General features: G+C 44.2%; 1 protein-coding gene across 1 annotated transcript in view; it reads left to right on the forward strand.

Moving 5' to 3' along the window:
* The first annotated feature begins 482 nt into the window (after positions 1 to 482).
* Xpot (exportin for tRNA) overlaps positions 483 to 18,868 on the forward strand; it is a 40,997-nt gene continuing 22,611 nt past the window's right edge. The window contains exons 1-11 of the mRNA XM_038314448.1: positions 483 to 772; positions 4,353 to 4,486; positions 8,486 to 8,568; positions 10,294 to 10,350; positions 10,790 to 10,859; positions 11,687 to 11,905; positions 13,266 to 13,450; positions 13,549 to 13,717; positions 15,647 to 15,883; positions 17,404 to 17,442; positions 18,151 to 18,213. Of these exons, the coding sequence (XP_038170376.1) occupies positions 4,427 to 4,486; positions 8,486 to 8,568; positions 10,294 to 10,350; positions 10,790 to 10,859; positions 11,687 to 11,905; positions 13,266 to 13,450; positions 13,549 to 13,717; positions 15,647 to 15,883; positions 17,404 to 17,442; positions 18,151 to 18,213 (1,182 nt within the window). The 5' untranslated portion in view covers positions 483 to 772; positions 4,353 to 4,426. The remainder of the gene's footprint in view (positions 773 to 4,352; positions 4,487 to 8,485; positions 8,569 to 10,293; positions 10,351 to 10,789; positions 10,860 to 11,686; positions 11,906 to 13,265; positions 13,451 to 13,548; positions 13,718 to 15,646; positions 15,884 to 17,403; positions 17,443 to 18,150; positions 18,214 to 18,868) is intronic.

Below are 18,868 nucleotides of genomic sequence, written 5' to 3' on the forward strand. Positions count from 1 at the left end.
CTGGACACGTGGAACCCAGGTCAAGGAACTGAACAACTGACTCAACACGTGGTTTAAACCACATCCACTCTCCGATCTCAGGAGCTCAGTACTCTAAGTCGTCCACCACTTGACCAGTCCTTTCTGGAAGACGCCGAGTGTCCTTCTGGCCGCTGCTCAGGCAGGGCCCAATGAGGCCGGTCATTGAACAGCCGAGAGGACCCCAGTAACCTGCGCAGAGAACGGCCGGATGCACTCTCCCGACATGCACCACAGCCCCGCCGACCACGCCCCTACCCCACCCCCCGGCGAGTTCCAGGGAGCACGTGCGCGGCCCGCCGCCTGGAAGCGCCCCCTTGCGCGCGCGTTGCACGCTGGGAGTTGTAGTCCCCGGGGGCCCCAGCCAGCTGGCGGCCGGCTTGCTCGCTCCGTGAGGCTGCTGCTGGCGCCGGTCCGCGCGGCACGACGCGGGGGGCGTGCCTCGCGCTGACTCAGCGGCGGCGTTAGCGGGCCCCTGCGCAGTTTTCCTTCCAAGGCCGCCGACCCCGCCCGCCGGCTTGCCAACCTGCCCGCCCCGCTCCGCGCCACGCAGGAGAAGGCGCCCGGGGACGCCGAGCGAGCGGCCGAGAGGAGCGCGGCCCGGGCCAGCTCCGGCGCTAGCGCTGCGGCTCGTAGCGGAGGACTACAGCGACAAGGACGAGGGCCCGCTCGCCGTCCTCCCTGCGTGCGCCGCCGCTCCTTGCGGCTGGCCGGCCCTCGGGAGTGCCGGCGAGGAAGAGATATTGGAGTAATGGTGACTGGAGGCTGGGGGGCGGAGGGCCGGGTGGGCCGGGCTTGGGGTTAGGGGCCAGAGGTGGCGGCCACGTCCCGAGTGCGTGGCTGCCGGTTGCCGGGTGTTTCATCACCCGAGTGGCCACGAGGCTTCGCCTAAGGAGGGATCGGGGCGAAGGATAGGGGCGAGGCCAGCCTCGGAGGCTGCCCCCGGACCCTATTTGTGATACTTTTGGAGTGTGTTTCAGCCCCGTGAAGACCACAAGTTGATACGCTCCCCGCCCCGGGACAAATAAGAGGAAAAAAGTGTTATTTCTGCGTAGTAATTTGCCACCACGGACAGCCCTTCCCCCCCCTCCCCCCCTTTGCTTCTTTACAGTCCTGCAGCAGTAGAGAAGCGTGATGTTTTCCTGTAACCTGAAAAACGAGTACTTTTTGAAAGCCTTAACTAGTTGTTACTGGGGGAAGTTACGTTCTATTAAAGCGACTTGTCAACTTGATGTAAAAAGGCTGGAAAGATTAAGTCAGTCTCAAACAGGCTTAAGTAGGTGTGGAGGAATTTTCCACATTGTTTGATTCTTGACTTGATGGCTAAGGGAAAATTAGGGCTTCATAGTTTAAGTGTATTTCTCGCTCCCCCCCCCCCACCTTTGCAGGTCGTATAAAATGTTACCATATTGTAACAGTGTTTAAGCCTGTAAGGCTCTGTGGGTCAGAATACTAAGCGTCCTCTCACAGGCTTTATTAGGAAGCTGTTAACCTTTAGCACTAGGGGTAGCTTTTCAATGCTTTGTTCACAGATTGGTGAACATTTTATTTTGATCGCCCTAGTGCTTTTTCTGAACGTGTTAGATGGCTAGGGTTTGTGAGGGGTTCCCTCTCTGTGAACAACTGTAACAAGTTTGCTTAGGGTTTTTCTGTTGATCATGTGTTTCCGTGGGGGCCTCTTTTTTTTTCTTTTTTTTTCTCTTGTCAAGATTAGAATGAAATGGCAGTTTTCCCCAAAGCAGTGGATAATTGAGAGGAACATTTAGAAGGTTTCTCAATCAGGGGTTCATAGCAATTCTTAAACTAACTTTTCTCTCTGAGCGTGTATAAGAGGAATAATACTTTACTTTTCCTGGTGGAACTATTTTTGCTTTCCCATCTCTTCAAAATAACCATTCTAGTTTACTAATGCTTCCACTAGTTCATTCTGTATGCCTGCCTCTGAATTTATAAGGTTTGGAGGCATGCTTTGCCTACACTGTAGTCTTTAGGACTTTGCCTTTTTTCCTCTGATAGAAAGGAATGAATACTTATGTTTTCTATGTGGCCTCAATTTTTGTTTTGTTTTTTGAGACAAAAATCTCACTGTAACTCTAGCCAGATAATCGGTATGTAGATACACCAGGCTAGCTTTGAAGTCTCAGAGATCCTCTGCCTCTTACCTCCCTCCTCCCCCCAGCAATGAGATTAGAAGGTATGTGCTACCTTGACTTTTTTTCTTGTTGTTGTCCGGTTTGGTTTAGTTTGACTTAGCTTTTGGGTTGGTTGGGTTTTTTTTGTTTGTTTGTTTTTTGTTTTTTGTTTTTTTTTGAGATAGTTTCTCAGGTTGGTTGCCTTGGGACTCCCTCTGTAGACCAGTCAGATCTTGAACTCACCCAAGATCTGCCTGCCTCTCCAGTGCTGGGATTAAAGGCATGAGCTACTACCACCCCAGCTAGTTTTTGTTTTTTAATGACAGAATTGGAATATAAATCTAGGGCTTCAAAATTACATTTATGTATTTACCTTGTATGTATACAGGTGTGTATGTATGGGTACACAGAGAGGAGTCAATTCTTCCACCATGTGGATCTAGGGAATCCCTGCTTCAAATTCAGAACTTTTAAAACCCAAACCCTGCATTTTTAAATTCCAGGAGCAAGTGATGCATATTTCACAGTCCTTGTTTTTGACGGTGAATGAGAGAAAACTAGCTGGCAGTCGCAACATAGCAGAGTTTGGAAGGAGGATCTAATCCAGTTTGGTAGGGTCAGCGCATGGGGCGATCTGTAGGTTGCCATGTGAGGCCTTGCGGGGTTTAACCACGTGGCTGGAAAGAGCAAGTGTGTGCGCAGATGAGTACAAGGTCACCTGAGAGCTGGGCAATATGGTGTTGCAGGCCGCTGCACGTATCCTGCAGCAAGGTAGGCTTGGTTGTTCAGAAGTGTTTGGATCTAATCCCGTGGTCTGTTGGGGTTGAGATCACCTTGCTGTGGTCTACTGGCTGGCTGTGAGTGGTGAGAGAAGAGGCTGGCCTTTCTTCCCAAGGCTCTCAGGATCTTCTGTTCTGATTTTGATTCCAAAAGGACCACGGAAAACAGGAACATATGGGGATCCTGCGCCCTGGCTTCGATGTTCATAAAGGGCTGCACAGAACCCCCGTTCAGCTCTTGGTCTTTTTAAGTTCTAGTTAGCTCTAATAATTTAAAAATAGGTGAATAAAAAAAAATCTTTATAGCTTTGGAATAGTAATGTAAGGCCCAATTTCCCCACCTTCACAGTGTTCCAGTAAATGTAATTTGTGTGTTTGATGTGTCTGTATGTGCTTCTATGTGTGCAGTTGGAAGCTAATATCAATATCAGGTGGCTTTCCCCTTTAATTTTCACAATATACTTATTTTTTTGACAATTTCATATATGTCCATACTGCATCCTATTTCCTCTATCTCCCACCCTTGTAAACACTCCGATCACAACTTTTTTTGAGGCAGGGTCTTACCGAACCTGGAGTTTAGTAGTTTGACTTGAGTAGCTGGCTAGACAGCTTTGAGGATCTGCCTGGTGTTTTTCCCCACCTCTCCAACTCTGCCACACCTAGCTTTTACCTAGGTTCTGGGGAGTCACTTTATCCAGGTTAGGGAGCACTTTTCCTAGCAAACGCCCCATCCCGAGAGCATAGTGTTTACATGGCTTTAAGTTTGTTCCATGTGCATAGAGAAAAGCATCTTGTGTATCAGAGAACTATCTTTGGGGGCTTCCCAGGTTCTAGTTTGAGAATACTAGATTTTGTACTGTGAAGTAGATTACTTTCCAGGGATTTGGGAGAGAAAAGCAGGTGTGGGCCGGGGTGTGTGTGTGTGTGCATTCTAAAGTGAGGGAGGTCATTTACGGAGTATTTCTAGCATTGGCTGGCAACAGCAGAGACCTGTAAAAGGCAGAATTAAGTCTTTGTTTAATGTTAAATACTGGTTTTTTGCTCTTTAGCCCTTTCTTGTAACTTCTCTAGCCCTACTTGTAGACACTCCAGGAAGGGCTTTAAACTCTGAGGCCTGCCATCCTAATTGTTTTAAGAGATATCTTATGATCATATCTGAGAGTAGGGAACGTCTCATTTCCCCAGGCACATGTTGTGGGGCAGACAGCCCAACACTGCATGCATCCTTCTAAAAGATTCATTTTCCATTCTTGGCTGGCGAGCTTTGCAGGACAGTAGTAGCACCCCAAAATTAGCCCCTGGTGGTGCCAAGGGTCGGGTCTGCTCCGGTCTGGTGAGATGTAGGCTCCCTTGACTCTTCAGAGCTGCCTTTTTAGCCACTTCTTACATCAGGTAATCATCTTTTGTTTTCTGTGCGCAGATGATTGTGGATTCTTCTGTGGGATTAGAAGCCACGCCTATTGTGATTGGAAAACTCCGGGAATAACAGCAGACATGGATGAACAGGCTCTTTTAGGGCTAAATCCAAATGCTGATTCCGACTTTAGACAGAGGGTAAGTCCGTTGATTTAGTTGTTGTTAAGAGCATGCTACACAAATGTGCCTTGGAGGATTTAAAGAGAAAACACATCTGACTTGAGTGAACCTTAATACATCTTGACAGATTTGAGTATATTCTGATATTGAAACATCAGGTGTTGTGATTGATTTCTGTTGAATTGGCTGAACCAGCATGCTGAAACCTGACATGTGAAGGCAGGTCCTTGTGCAACACCTGGCCTTTCTTTTGTAAAGCCGTAAGGCAGATAGTTACAAGGGCAGAGTCTCCTAGTACATACTCTACTTTCCCATTGCTGGCCTGGATTGTAAGTTGCTTTTCCTGTGTTGGGGACAGCTGCCTCCTCGCTATGTAGTCATTGCAGACTGGAAACAAGCAGTTTTGATATGCCACACCTTAAGTGATATGAACCAATTTCGTGACAGGAAATCCACTAGGAAGGACATGCTGGTATACTTGGTAAATGTAAACAATTAACCCTAATGTAGCCGATGAGTCTAATAAGGACTTCAGCTGAATGATGAAAGAAGACACTAAAGAACAAGCCTTTAATTAATGTTTAAAGACGTGAGTGTTCTGAAGTTTAGGATCAGAGGAAGGAGGGGTTTTCCTTTCTTCCTACTCCATGTAGCAAAGAAGAGAGCTTGCTATAAGTGAGCTAAAAGTTAACCTCACCAAGCATTACAGCTGTATTTGTTTTGCTTTTAAGTAGTAGAAACTTCTTTTAAAGTGGTTAAAAAAACAAAAACAAAAACCCTCCTAAGCAGTTTCTGATGATATGATATATGTCTCTGCTGATAAATAAGTAACTAACCCTTCAAGTATGGCAAATAATGGGAATCTAGATGTGAGTATCTCAGAAACCTAGAAGTCCAGACTTTTTATATATAAATGGTTTTATTTTCATAGGGATTTAAACCATCTGCTTTCAGAGTAGCTGAAACATTGCAGTCTGACCTGTAGCCTACTTTGATGTTGCAAGCTGATTATAATTAAAAGCTTTTGGCTGTTTTATATGTGTTGGGTGATTAGGGGTTTGTTTGTGGTTTTTTGTTTTAATAATATTTTTATTGATTATTTGGAAATTTCGCATCATGAATCCCCAGCACATTTCCCAGCCCTCTCAGTTCTGCCTCCCAAAACCACCTCCCTGCAAAAAAAGGGGAGGAGTCCAAACTGTGTTGCCCAAATACTGACTGGAACATGGTCAGACTCCGTAGCTAGCCCCCGAGAGGAAACTAGTCCTTACCCACCAGCACCACCGCAGAGGCTCAGCTGTGAGAAGCTACACTTTAGCATCCTTACCGTGGTTTTTTCTATTGATTGCTTAAGAATTTCACATCAAGGAGAGAGGCAGGGAGGGGAGCAGAGAAAAATGTAGAGCTCAATAAATATCAATAAAAAAAATAAAGGACGAGGGCACCGCGAAAAAAATTTCACATCATGCACCCCAATCCCTTCATATCCGCCCTTCACCCCTGCAGTGCCCACAAAAGAAAACTAAAAGAAATTTTTAATTACTTGAAAACAAACTCGCCTGTGTCTTTCCCGCCTCTGCATCACCTCTCCATTCACCTTAGTGGCGTTGGGAGCTGCCGCTTGTCACATGTGCCGCGCGTGTCGTGAAGTCTACCCCTTTGTCCAAGCAGCTCTGCTTGCAGTTGTCCCTTGTGAGGAGTTGTTCTGGTTCAAGGCCTCTAGCTTTCGGCTGTCTGGGCTGTTACCTGGGAATTGAGCCTAAGCAAGGACTCTGCTACTGAGTTTTACTCTAGTTTTTTGTTTTTTGAGAACAACTTTCACTAAAACCCAGAGGTTTTAGTGGAGCAGCTGCCTTGCAAGCACTGTTAAGTTTGTTTCTGGCAGCATCTTGCTGTGCTCCTGGCCCGGCCCGACCCGGCCCGGTCCTCACTGAGAACTTCGTGTCAGCTGGAGTCGTTGCCGCAGTCCGCCTCCACTGGCCTTTCTTCTGAGCAGTTCAGTTACTGTGCCCTGGCGTATGTGTCAGTGTGGGGACAACTTCGTGGAAAGTCTCTGTCTTCCCACTTCTCTGTGGGTTCCAGGATCCGTCTCCAGTCACAGACAGGAAGCACTTTTTACCTGCTGAGAAGTTTCCCCGGTCCCTTTTTTCTGCTTTCATTTGTTTGTTGGACTTGTTGGACTGGGGATGGGCAGAGTCGGGGGTTAGTTTTTTCATGTATTTATTTGTGAGCCTGCCATGGTGTACATGTATGTGTTCAAGGACAACTTGCAGAACTCTGTTTCTGCTTCCTCTACCATGTGGAATCTAGGAATCAAAATTCATGCACTGAGCTATCTTGCTAGCTCTAGTATTTTTTTGTTTGAGACTGAAGACAGAATGTAGGCCAAGCTAGCACTGGATTAGCCATGTAATTGAGGATGGCATTGCATTTCTGATTTTCTCCTTCAGTCTCCCAAGCTCTGGAATTATAGTTATGCACCGCCGTATCTGATACTTTCTGTTGGGTGTTTTGTTTGTGTGAGGCAAAAACTGACACTATAGCCCAGGATAGTCACCAACTTTTGGCAAACCTACATTGATTTTTGAGTCCTGGAATTGTAGAAATACGTAGGTCAGCATGTCGAGTTCCTATCCTTACTTTTTAATGTATTCTTTTTTAATTGTGTTAATTTTGTTTGTTTTTGTTTCTCTGTGTGGCCCTGCCTGTTCTGGAAGTTGCACTGTAGACCAGACTGGCCTTGAACTCATAGATACACCTGCCTCTGCTTCCCAAGTGCTGGGATTAAAGGAGTGTGCCCCCTCCTGGATTCTGTTCATTTTTAAGTTCCAGTAGTGAACATTTAAAAAAAATAACTGCAGGTGTGTGTGTTGTGGGGTAGGGGAATGATTATCGTGACACTTGCATGGAGTCTGTTCTTTTCTTGAGTTCCAGGAATTGAACTCAGGTGCCTTTTTCCTGCTGAGCCATCTTACATCTTACCAGAAACAAAAATGGAAGGAGTTCTAGTTATTCCCTCCCTCTTTCCAGGCTCAGACACCCAATTTAGCTTAAAACCTTTTGTTGAATTTATTTTGAGACAGGGTCTCACTTATTCCCCCCTCCCACACACACACACAAAAGAAAATAGTGTATTAACGAGGGTTTTAGCTGATGAGCCCTGCCCCTTACTTGTGAGGGAAATAATAGCAGCATGTGTAATGATGCCATTTGCCCAGTGTCCTCGCTCCTGAAATGTTCACAATGGTAGGCATTGCCAAGGGTTTTGGGGTGACCCGGGACTGCTCCTCACTGCAGTTGTGACTCCAGACCATCTGTACTGATACTGCCTGCTGAATCGAGGACTACCAAGGCTTTCACAGATTTGATGGTGGGCTATCAGAAGGCAGTGTACTTAATATTGCCAGTTTAATATAATGCATACAACTCAGAAACAGCCAAATGGAAGAGATGCCTAGAAGGGTCAAGGGCTTCCATGCCTTCGTGTCTCCTTCCTAGCACCACAGAGTGTTCACCAGCTTAGAAGGTAGAGGTTTTAAAAGAGATTGGCACCTCCCTCCCCTCTTACCCACTACCCTTCTGTCCATCCTAGATTAGTCATTGGCCAGAAAGTTCTGTTTTATTTTGTATAGCATTTACTTATGCTGGGAGGCCATGTGTGCTGTGCGCACCCTTCAGAGAACCCTTTATGACTGTATACCTTAACAGTATTGCATTTGATAGAACACTTGAGCTTTTCTTCTGTCTTCTTCATAACCCAGTGACGTCTGCAGGACATTCTTGCACCATCTCCTTTACCATGAGGAAACTGTTTTAAGTGTCTGTTAACTGGCCACTGATCTGTTTTGGGGAACCCTCTGGACTTTGCACATATTCGGAAGCCTGGACTGGATGTTTTTGCTGACGTATTAAACCCAAATCATTGCTGATTATTGGTTTGCCCCCACCCTTTGTTTAGTATGCGTAGGGCATCTGAATTCAGAATAAACTGTGTTGTTTTGTTTTGCAATCTTTCAGGCCCTGGCTTATTTTGAGCAGTTAAAGATTTCTCCGGATGCTTGGCAGGTGTGCGCGGAGGCTCTGGCGCAGAAGACGCACAGGTAAAGACAGAGTCTCTGTGTTGTCTGGAAGCATTGATGTTTCTAGAAAGTGAGGCATTTTAGTTTTTTCTTTGGGGAGTATTTTCACAAAAACATTTTGTGATTTGCTTTTTAGAAAAACTATTAGTAGCATAAAAAGGGAAAAATAGGAAATAATTTTTGAGCCAATTCAGAATTGATTTTTCAGTAATACTATCCTTTTTTAAAATTTTATTTATTTTTATTTTATTGCTGTTTTGCTTGTGTGTATGTGTGTGAGGGTGTTGGATCCTGGAGTTAGAGACAGTTGTGAGCTGGTATGTGGGTGCTGGGAATTGAACCCAGGTCCTCTGGAAGAGCAGTCAGTGCTCTTAACTGCTGAACCATCTCTCCAGCCCAAACTATCCTTTTCTTTATGTGTATTGTGCACTGGAATAGGTTACACTGAACTTGTCCTTGTCTTACTATTTGTTGGAAGTTGGTGAAGGAGGTGACCATTAGTGGTATATCTCTTATTCTAAAGCTTTCACTTAGAGTATATCAATATTCAGTTGCTATTCCTTGTCTGGATCAAGGTCTTGTTGATGACCTCCATAGTCCACCCTGTGTGCTTCCAGCAGACTCTGAGGAGAAGTCAGGAGGTCAGGAAGGGTGAAAGTGGGTCTTAGAGTATTTCCTCCAGCTCTGCATTGCTGATGACTGAGGCCACATACCACGCTGAAAAGGCTTGCCCCTGCAGCGTGACTTTGCCGTAGTCTCTCTAAAGCAGCAGGCGCAGTTTCGTGGAAATAGAAACATGTATACCCATTTCGTCATTAGTTAAGTTAGCTTCTTAGTAAGGAAGGAAAATGGGCACAGTGAAGCTTGTGGGAAACAGTGAGCTCGAAGAACACAGGCAGCCCGCCAATGGGAGCAGCCGCGGGGCTTTAGTGACGCCTCTGGCTGCAGCTGCTGGTGTGCTGGCTCCAATCCTGTTTGGCTGCAACCTGCTTGCGTTTACTGGGACTGTTTTTCCTGAACACCTTAGGGTGTCCTCACTCACCGGCTGTCTGGACTCCTAAGGAATTCTGTTAGAACTGTAGGCTATGTTACCCCTAGAGGGAGTTAGAAATAGGTAGTGGACGGCTGTTGGGTTCCCCCCGATCCTGCAAAGGTGGGTTTGTTTATCCTTTAGTTTCTTGTGTGCATTTTGAGGGTGACCTGAGTCCCCCTACCCTTTTTATTTGTATTGCCTGTAAGAGAATCAGACTAATAATGCTTAAGTTTCAAGTAAGCCACGCATGGTGTCTTTGGTTTGGTCAGCCTATTGCTGCTGTTCGTCAGCTTTGCATCTTCCTGACCATTATCAAATAAAGCACAGAGACTGTTCCAGGGACCTTGACTCTCCAGTGCACTTGGGGCACTCTGTTTAGGGTAGGGTGTGTATTAGAGCATGTGGTCGTGTTGTTTAGAAAATGGAACGGACTGCCATGTGTTGGGAATTGTATTTAGAGTTCTCTTAACCCTTTAAATCCAGGACTTGGGCCTATGGCTGATTGGTAAAGCCTTTGCCTGGAATTCATGAGGCCCTGAGTTAGGTACCTAGTGCAATAAAACAAAAAAGCAATAATAAAAATAAGTAAAATAGAATTGGTAAATAGAAAGCCAGGCAAGAAGCCTCGCTTTAGAAACTTCGCGGTTGTTACTAGCATTTTGCCATTGTTTTCCCCGATTTATTTTCTGATTATCTATTTTTTTCTTTTTCAGTGATGATCACATAAAGTTTTTCTGCTTCCAAGTATTAGAACATCAAGTTAAATACAAGTAAGTCTTTCCATTGTTTTTAATCTCGAAGATTTGTTGGAACAGGTATGTCTAATTTTTCTGTCCTTAAGGAAACCAAAATATAGATCGTAAACAACCAGTGTAGTCATTATATCTGGGCTGTGAATGTGTTTTGACTTATTTAGACTGAGCTAGCTAGTCTACAGGCTTATTCTGTAGACCACAGACTTCAGTGCATGGTTGGTTTAAGAAGTCACATAGCTGTCATCTGTTTGAGCGTGAACTGAGCCGCAGATCTGAGCTCGCTGACTGGCCTGTCTGGCAGGCTCATCTGTGCGTTCTTCACAACTATGCTAATGGACTTTGCCATGCATTTTAGGAAACCAGGTACCAGAATGCTGTAAAATTCCCTTTTGATAGATGAATTTGCATTCAAAGCCACAGACGGCAATGCAGTCACTGTCTACCCCTTCACCAGGTACTCAGAACTCAGCACAGCTCAGCAGCAGCTGATCAGGGAGACGCTCCTGTCATGGCTTCAGGCTCAGGTAATCAGTTCATTTCATTCTAATGCCACTAGAGTATTTTCCTTTAAGATCCAGCGAAAGAAAAACAACTGGATGTTTTTCTTAGAAATTTTATGATCTGGGTAACGGTGGTGGAGCACTCGAGAGGCAGGGGTAGGGAGATCTCTGAGTTTGAGTCCAGCCTGGTCCACAGAGTTAGTTCAAGGATAGTTAGGGCTACATAGAGAAACCCTGTCTTGAAAAACAAAAGGCAAAAAGAAAAATAGAAATGAACTGTTAAAATTTTGTTCATGGAGCTTAGTAAACGAGATCCCTTGGTTCATCCCTATATCTCAATACTCAGGAAGCAGAGGCAGGAAGATTGTTGTTTTGAAGCCAGCCTGGAGTTTGAACAAGTCAAAGGCCAACTTGAGCTGCATAGTAGACCTTGTCACATAAAAATAAGGCATGGGCTGGGCCTGGTGTCTCAAACCTTTGATCCCACACAGGGAGGAAGTTGAGTGGATCCCTTTGACTGAAGCCAACCTGGGCTACAAAAGACCCTGACTCAGAACAGGCATCCCTGGTGGTGTTGGGGGTTAAGAAAGGCCTGGGTAGAGTCCTTAAATGGCTTACAGTTTTATCCCCAGCACTGAGGGAAATACAAATTCGTGGAGGCAGCCATTATTCACTTGCTCATCATGTGACTGGTCACTGGCACGCATGGGTAATTTTGCAGTTTGCTGTGTTGCCCCTAATCTGGGCAATGTTGAAGTTTAATTGGGTTTTTGCCAACTAATGGTAAATAGAAAAAATGGTGTGCTTTTGAATAGTTTGGATTTAATTTCATGGATATTTCTCTTTGCCAGATGCTGAATCCCCAACCAGAGAAGACCTTTATACGAAACAAAGCAGCCCAAGTGTTCGCCTTGCTTTTTGTTACAGAGTATCTCACTAAATGGCCCAAGTTTTTTTTTGACATTCTCTCAGTTGTGGACCTAAACCCAAGGGGCGTGGATCTGTATCTGCGCATCCTCATGGCCATTGATTCAGAGTTGGTGGACCGTGATGTAGTTCATACATCAGAGGCAAGTAACTTCACGTTGACTGGGTTCTTAGTGTATGTTTTCTAGGGGAAACAAGAATATGATGGAAGGACATGGAGTCTTACATTTTTTCATTTGTTTGCTTTCCCCGCCCCCTCCAAGACAAGGTTTCTCTGCGTATCTCTGACCTGGAACTCAGAGATCCGACTGCCTCTGCCTCCTGAGAGCTGGATTAAAGGCGTGCATCATCATGCCCGGCTGGCTCTTTTGCCTGTTTTTTTTTTTTTTTTTTTTTTTTTGGTGGGGGGGGGTCAAGACAAGGTTTTGCTGTAACTTTGGAGCCTGTCCTGGCACTAGTTCTTGTAGACCAGGCTGGCCTCAAACTCACAGAGATCTGCCTGCCTCTGCCTCCCGAATGCTGGGATTAAAGGCGTGCACCAACACTGCCCAGCTCTTTTTGCCCATTCTTAAATTACAAATGTACCTCACATCTTGAATTTGCTGACAATGAAATTTAACCCCTCCCACCCCCGAAATTAGAGCATTACATTATTTTTAAAGCTAAGCCACTGTTGTCACCAGTGAAGTACGTGTTTGTTTTCTCATAGTTCCTGTGAAGTGTCATCTATTCTGAATGCTTCTGAACAAGTGTAAAGGCTTATGAGGTAGATGTCGGGGCCACGCCAGTCGTGGTGCCCAAGCCCTGCATCTGAGTCTTTATGCGTCTAGACGTCTCCTGTGCTGTCTGTCTGTCTGTTGTTGTTAAGTACTGTCTTAAGAGCAGTCTTGACGGCTGAGGTTCAGCCTTAACCGAGCCTTATCCTAAGAAAGTGATAGGAAGCACTGGCGCATGGGGTGCAAGAGGCCCTGGGTTTGATCTCTACACTTCAGTATAGAAGTGCTTAATAAAGGTGTGGGAGTTAACTGGCTGTCTCCAGCACTTGGAAACGGGGGTCGGAGGCCTCAAGTTTAAAGCCATCCCGAGTTACTTATTGAGAACTCTGTCTCATTTAAAAAAAACACAACAGAAACATGACTGGAAATAGCTTTAAATGTTTATATTTTAAAACTATAACTACTATACATTTAAGTCACTCGTTTTTTTCTAAATGCTTATCATTTTTGTCTAATATTTAGAGATAATTTCACATGCTTAAGATTTCTAAGCAATGCTTATTTATAGTTTGTATTTAATGAATTAAGTCTGGCACCAAGGAATAGAACGGAAAAAGGAAACACAAAGAATCACAGGATGTAATTTTAGAGCAGATAAATAGGAAGCCATGGTCAGGACTGTTTAACAAGCCTGGAGGTTTCACGTAGAGGAAACTACTGTGTGCAACTGAACTTGGAGGTCTAGCTCCGTTTCATAATCTTCCTTGTCTTTTGTGTTTGTTTTCAGGAGGCTCGCAGGAATACTCTGATAAAAGATACCATGAGAGAACAGTGCATTCCAAATCTGGTGGAGTCGTGGTACCAGATTCTACACAATTACCAGTTCACCAACTCAGAAGTGCTGTGCCAGTGCCTGGAGGTAGTGGGGGCTTACGTCTCGTGGATAGACTTGTCCCTCATAGCCAATGATAGGTGCGCACACCTACAATTCCTAAACTAAAATTGGAGAGTTGGTGTCTAAAACTTGTGAGCTGAAAATGTTATGAAATCTTTATTTCCCCCGTCACTAGGTTTATAAATATGCTGCTAAGTCACATGTCAGTAGAAGTTCTACGGGAGGAGGCGTGCGACTGTTTATTTGAAATCGTGAATAAAGGGATGGACCCTGTGGAGAAGATGAAACTGGTAGAGTCCTTGTGTCAAGTGTTGCAGACTGCCGGGTTTTTCAGCATTGACCAGGTCAGTGGATTTATTCCCCCTGAATTTTGGGGGATGTCCTTGAACTAATAGGAAACCACTATATTCTGAGAGTGCCAATATTGTATGATGTTTTTGCTCTTTTGACTTTTTGGAGGGGCACACCACCCAACTCCTAAATAAATCACACACGGAGGCTTATTAGTTATGAATGCTCAGCCTTGTCCTGGCTAATTTTTTGTCAGCTTTCCTTATCTTTATTATCCCGGCTACCTTTTGTCTCCTCCTCTCCTTGTTCTCTTGCTTCTCTTCTTCCTCCTTTCTCCTGTTTATACACTCTGCCTGCCAGTCCTAGCTGCCCTTGCTTCTGCCACGTTACCGACTGCTCATCTCTTGATTAGGACCATCGGTGTTTTAGACAGCTTCACAGAGTTAAACAAATGCAGCATAAACAAAAGTCACACACCTGAAAACAATATTCCCCAACACCCCAACTAATATCTGTGGCATTTTCTTTGCACATTTGGTTGCACCCATTCTGACACTTTACAGTCAGAATGGTGTGTGCATTTTACAAGTTTACAGTGTTGATCGTGCCCTGAGAACAAATACGCCATTTACATTATAGTACATTTGACTCTTTGACCCAGGTTAGCTCTAGTAACCATAAAAATTTCATTTTCATCATAGACTTGAATTTTAATGTAATTTTTCACATTTTATTTTATGAGTATGTGTGTTTTATCTGCGTGGCTGTGCTTGCATCATTTGTATGCCTTGTGCCTAAGGATGCCAGAAGAGGGGATCAGAGCCTCTGGGACTGGAGTTAAGGTGGTTTTAGGCTGCCATGTGGGTGCAGGTCCTCTGGAAGAGTAGACAGCCCTGAGCCCTTTCTCCCACTCCATATCTGAATTGTAACTCGTTTGAGACTGATGGGTCTCAGTATGGTGAGTCAGTCACTTAGGTAATACGAAGGCTTTTTCTCGTGTGTGTGGTAGAAATGGAGCCAAAGCGTCCTACTAGCACTGTCACCGAGCCCCGCTCCAGTGCTAGAGTGCACACGGGGAGGGAGCGCAGAGGGACCTACCAGGTGGGTCCGAGGATGGACCTCGGGTTGTCAGGCTTGGTGGTAGTCCTGCCTGTCTTGTATTGGTGATAATGTCAGTAATATGGTTCTTATAGATTCCTTCTTCGTGCACCAAAGGTTCGGTTACTTAGTGTCTGGGTCTTTTAAGAAGAGGAAATCTAAAATCGTGAAAGTCGAGCCTTTGTGGGAGAGGAGCTCATAGATAACTAATAACCGGGAAGCCTATAGCATTGGCAGCGACTCAAGCAGGCTGCTCTAATAGCAGCCTGGTCTCTTAAGGCCTTTTCGTTTTTCTCCCTCCTCCCACCTTCCCTCCCTTTTTGAATAATATCCACAGGACTGTCATCATTAGAATCACAGCTGTAGGCACGGTTGAGAACACCGAGTCTGTAACTGCAGGTCCTGCACTGCAGCGCCCTCTTCTGGCCTCTGAGCTCTAGGCGCGCATATGTGCAAAACACCAAACAGCAAAATATTTCTTTAATCAAAAACAAAACACAGTTGCTTTCAGAGTACTATTGGTTAATAATGGTTGCAGAAAAATTCACATTCTGATAATTTTCCTGTCATAATGACGGAATTGATAGCTGTTGTCTTAACATTGAGCCCTGAGGCCAGCAAAATGCTCAGCAGATAAAATCCCTTTCCTTGAGGTCCTTATGACCGGAGTTTCATTCCTGAAACCCCTGGTGGAAGGGGAAGACTGGCTCCTGAAAATGGCACATACACGCCACACTAACCCCTCTGTGTCATACCCATTTACATAGTAGTGTTTCTTTAAGATTGAGCCCTGTAATTGGCGCTACATTCTTGCTAAAATTCAAGGGCTTTCCTCTTCGCCAAGGTAGGTGGTTGTAACTGTGGTCTTTGCTTACTGCTCATAGGAAGAAGATTTGGACTTCGTGGCCAGGTTTTCTAAGCTGGTAAATGGAATGGGACAGTCCTTAATAGTTAGCTGGACTAAATTAATTAAGAATGGGGCTGTCAAGAATGCTCAAGAGGCACTCGAAGCTATTGAGACAAAAGTTCCACTTATGTTACAGCTGCTAGTTCATGAGGATGATGATATTTCCTCCAACATTATTGGATTTTGTTACGATTATCTGCATATTTTGAAACAGGTGAGTCATTGTGTTCTTTTTGTCTAGTAAATATTTAAAGAGCTGTTAAAAATGGAGAAATAGAAAATTTTTAAAAAACCCAATAATCTCATATTCCTTGTTCCAAGACAGAGAGATATATAGATATATTCTGTTATTTACTGGCTTTCTTTGTAGTTTTTATTTATCTTTACTTAAAAAAATATAGACAAAATGTGAATAAGTTCTGAAATACACTAGCCTGGACTTGGTGAGCCATACTTATGATCCCAGCACTTAGAATGGGGAAAGGGTTCACAGCAAGTTCAAGACTAGCCACAAGCAACCCGAGGCCCTCGCCTCAGAAAACCCACTACATTCATAAGGCATAAATGTGGTCTGGGGTCACTCTTGTTTCCTGTGTGTGAACCCAGTAACAACACAAAGTGTGATGCTGAAGGTTCCCGTAGTGCAGTGTGCAGCGTTTTGAAGACTAGTTGCTTCTCATTGTGACATTAAATGAAAGACTATTCCTGTTTTTGTTAGTTTGTACCAATTATATTTAATTATACCCAGGCTTTCTTCATTCTTAAAAATGTAATTTTGCATGCAGAAGGGTTTTTAGGATTGCGGGAGCTATGATCTGTAACATGAAGGGGCCATGCCTGCTTGTTTGGGTTTCTGTCCCGCCTGGTACCCCACAACTGTTTAGCCCCAAAGAAAATCATACATAGGTCTCTAAAGTTATAAAGCTGATTGGCCCGTTAGCTCTAACCTCTCACTGGTAACTTTCACATCTTAATTAACCCATTTTTTCTGATCTGTGTTAGCCATGTGGCTCAGTACCTTTTTCAGTGGTTGCAGATCACATCCTGCTGCTTCGGTGGTCTGGGCACGAGTGGGCAGAATCAACTTTCTCCTTCCCAGAGTTCTCCTGTTCTCATTACATCATTTCTACTTCCTGTCTGGTTTTCCCACCTTTACCTCCTGCCTGGCCAATCAGCGTTTTATTTAACACATGATTGACAGATTACAGACAATTCTCCCACACCAATGATCTTTGTTTTAAGAAACTGAGCATGGTCAAGCATGTCTTTAATCTCAGTTGTTGGTGGGGCAGAGGCAAATCTCTGAGTTTGAGGCCAGCCTGGTCTATATAGTGAGTTCCAGGCTAACCATAGCTACATACCGAGACCCTGTCTCAAAATAGCAAAAATATCCTTTACTGCCTTATAGCTTAATTTTTTTCTAAATGCAGGATAAACAATTTAATCAATTAATCTTGTTATTGCCTGTTTGTCAAATTATTTAGTAGACATGAAATTATTACATCTGAAGTTAGGAATTGACTGATTGCTGTCAAACTACTCAGCAAGAATTTGTGTATTTTATTTTTTATGCTGGAGATTAGACCCAGGGATGCTGGGAAAATCTCTACCCTGTAATTGTACCACCAGCTCCTTTGTGTGTTTGTGTTGTTTTAGAAGATACTGATTGCTTAGAAAAAAATTGATAAGCAAGTATAACATTAAAAGTAAATTCCTGTTTATTTTTATTTTAAGCTTTCAGTGCTCTCAGATCAGCAAAAAGCTAATATAGAGGTAAGTGGCTTCTTTAAACCAATGATAGATTTTTCTTCCCCCAAATCAGTGAGTTTACTGGGGTTCTTCACCAGACTGGGTGAGGGGATTTCTTACCTGAGCTGAGACGGCTCCGAGGCAGCTGCATCCCTTAGAGCCCACCCAGCTTCGGGTGCTAACTCCTCTGCACAGTGTGTTGAAGAATCTTTTCCCAGCAGCCCTTCATGAGTGTATAGCCCTGGGGGGTGGGGCTTAGTGAATCTGTTGAGTTTTAGGGACTTGTGATTTGTTTGTTTCCTGAGTCCATGAGGGACTGTTTTAACGCAGGCTTGTACCCACCACTCCACCCCTGCCATCCTACCTCCTCCTCCTCATGAGATTCCCTGAGCCTTGGAGTGAATGGTGTAGATGCCCATCTAAAGCAGATCAATCTGATCAGTTCTTTTTTTAAATTTTATTTTTATTATTTTATGTGCATTGGCATTTTGCCCACATGTATATGTCTGTGTGAGGAGGTCAGATCTTGTAATTACAGACAGTTGCGAGCTGCCATGCAAGTGCTGGGATTTGAACCCAGATCCTCTGGAAGAGCAAGTCAGTGCTCTTTAACTGCTGTGCCATCCCTCCAGCACTGACCTGATCAATTCTTTGTCTGAAGTCTACCTTGAAATGTAGCTCAACTTCTAGATTAAAAAGAACAATTAACAAATGTTTCATTTTTAATTTTAGGCAATCATGTTGGCCGTTATGAAAAAATTGACTTATGATGAAGAATATAACTTTGAAAATGAAGTAAGTAATTTTACATCAAAGAACTGGTTTTATTGTTTGTTTGCATTAAATTAGTGTTTTATATTTTAGTTTCAGAGCCTTTTAAAACGAGAAATAGTGTTTTAAATCAGTCTTGTTTTTACTGATGTATATTGATGTCAGTTTGGAGACCTGATTCCTTCACTGTAAGGGGTTGGAAAGGTGACAATTTGGTCAAGTGCTTGCTGTGTGAGCATTAACATTAGGATTGATGGCTGTAGACAGCTGGATTTGGTAGTGCCTGCTTGTAATTCAGAACTGGGAAGGTGGGAAGGTAGACATCGGGGAATCCCTGGATGCATTTGTAGCCAGCCTTGCCTAAGCATTCAGTCCCATGTCTTAATGAGGAAGATGGATAGCTCCTGAAGGCAGTACCTGAGATTGACCTCTCTTGTCTGTGCATACACAAACACGCATGCTCATATGCACTCATACATACAGAATCTTGTAAACTGGCCTTGGTGGCCTATGCCTGAAATCCCTGCAGTTGGCAGCCGTAGGCAAGAAGATTGCCATAACTGTTGAGCCAGCCTGGGCTACGTACTGGGTTACAAAGTGAGACCTTGTCTCAAAAGAAACAAAAGAGAACCTTTAAAAAAAATTGCAGGACCTGGGATATAGCTCAGTGGGATAGCCT

The sequence above is a fragment of the Arvicola amphibius genome, chromosome 17 (assembly GCF_903992535.2).
Source record: "Arvicola amphibius chromosome 17, mArvAmp1.2, whole genome shotgun sequence".
NCBI lineage: Eukaryota > Metazoa > Chordata > Mammalia > Rodentia > Cricetidae > Arvicola > Arvicola amphibius.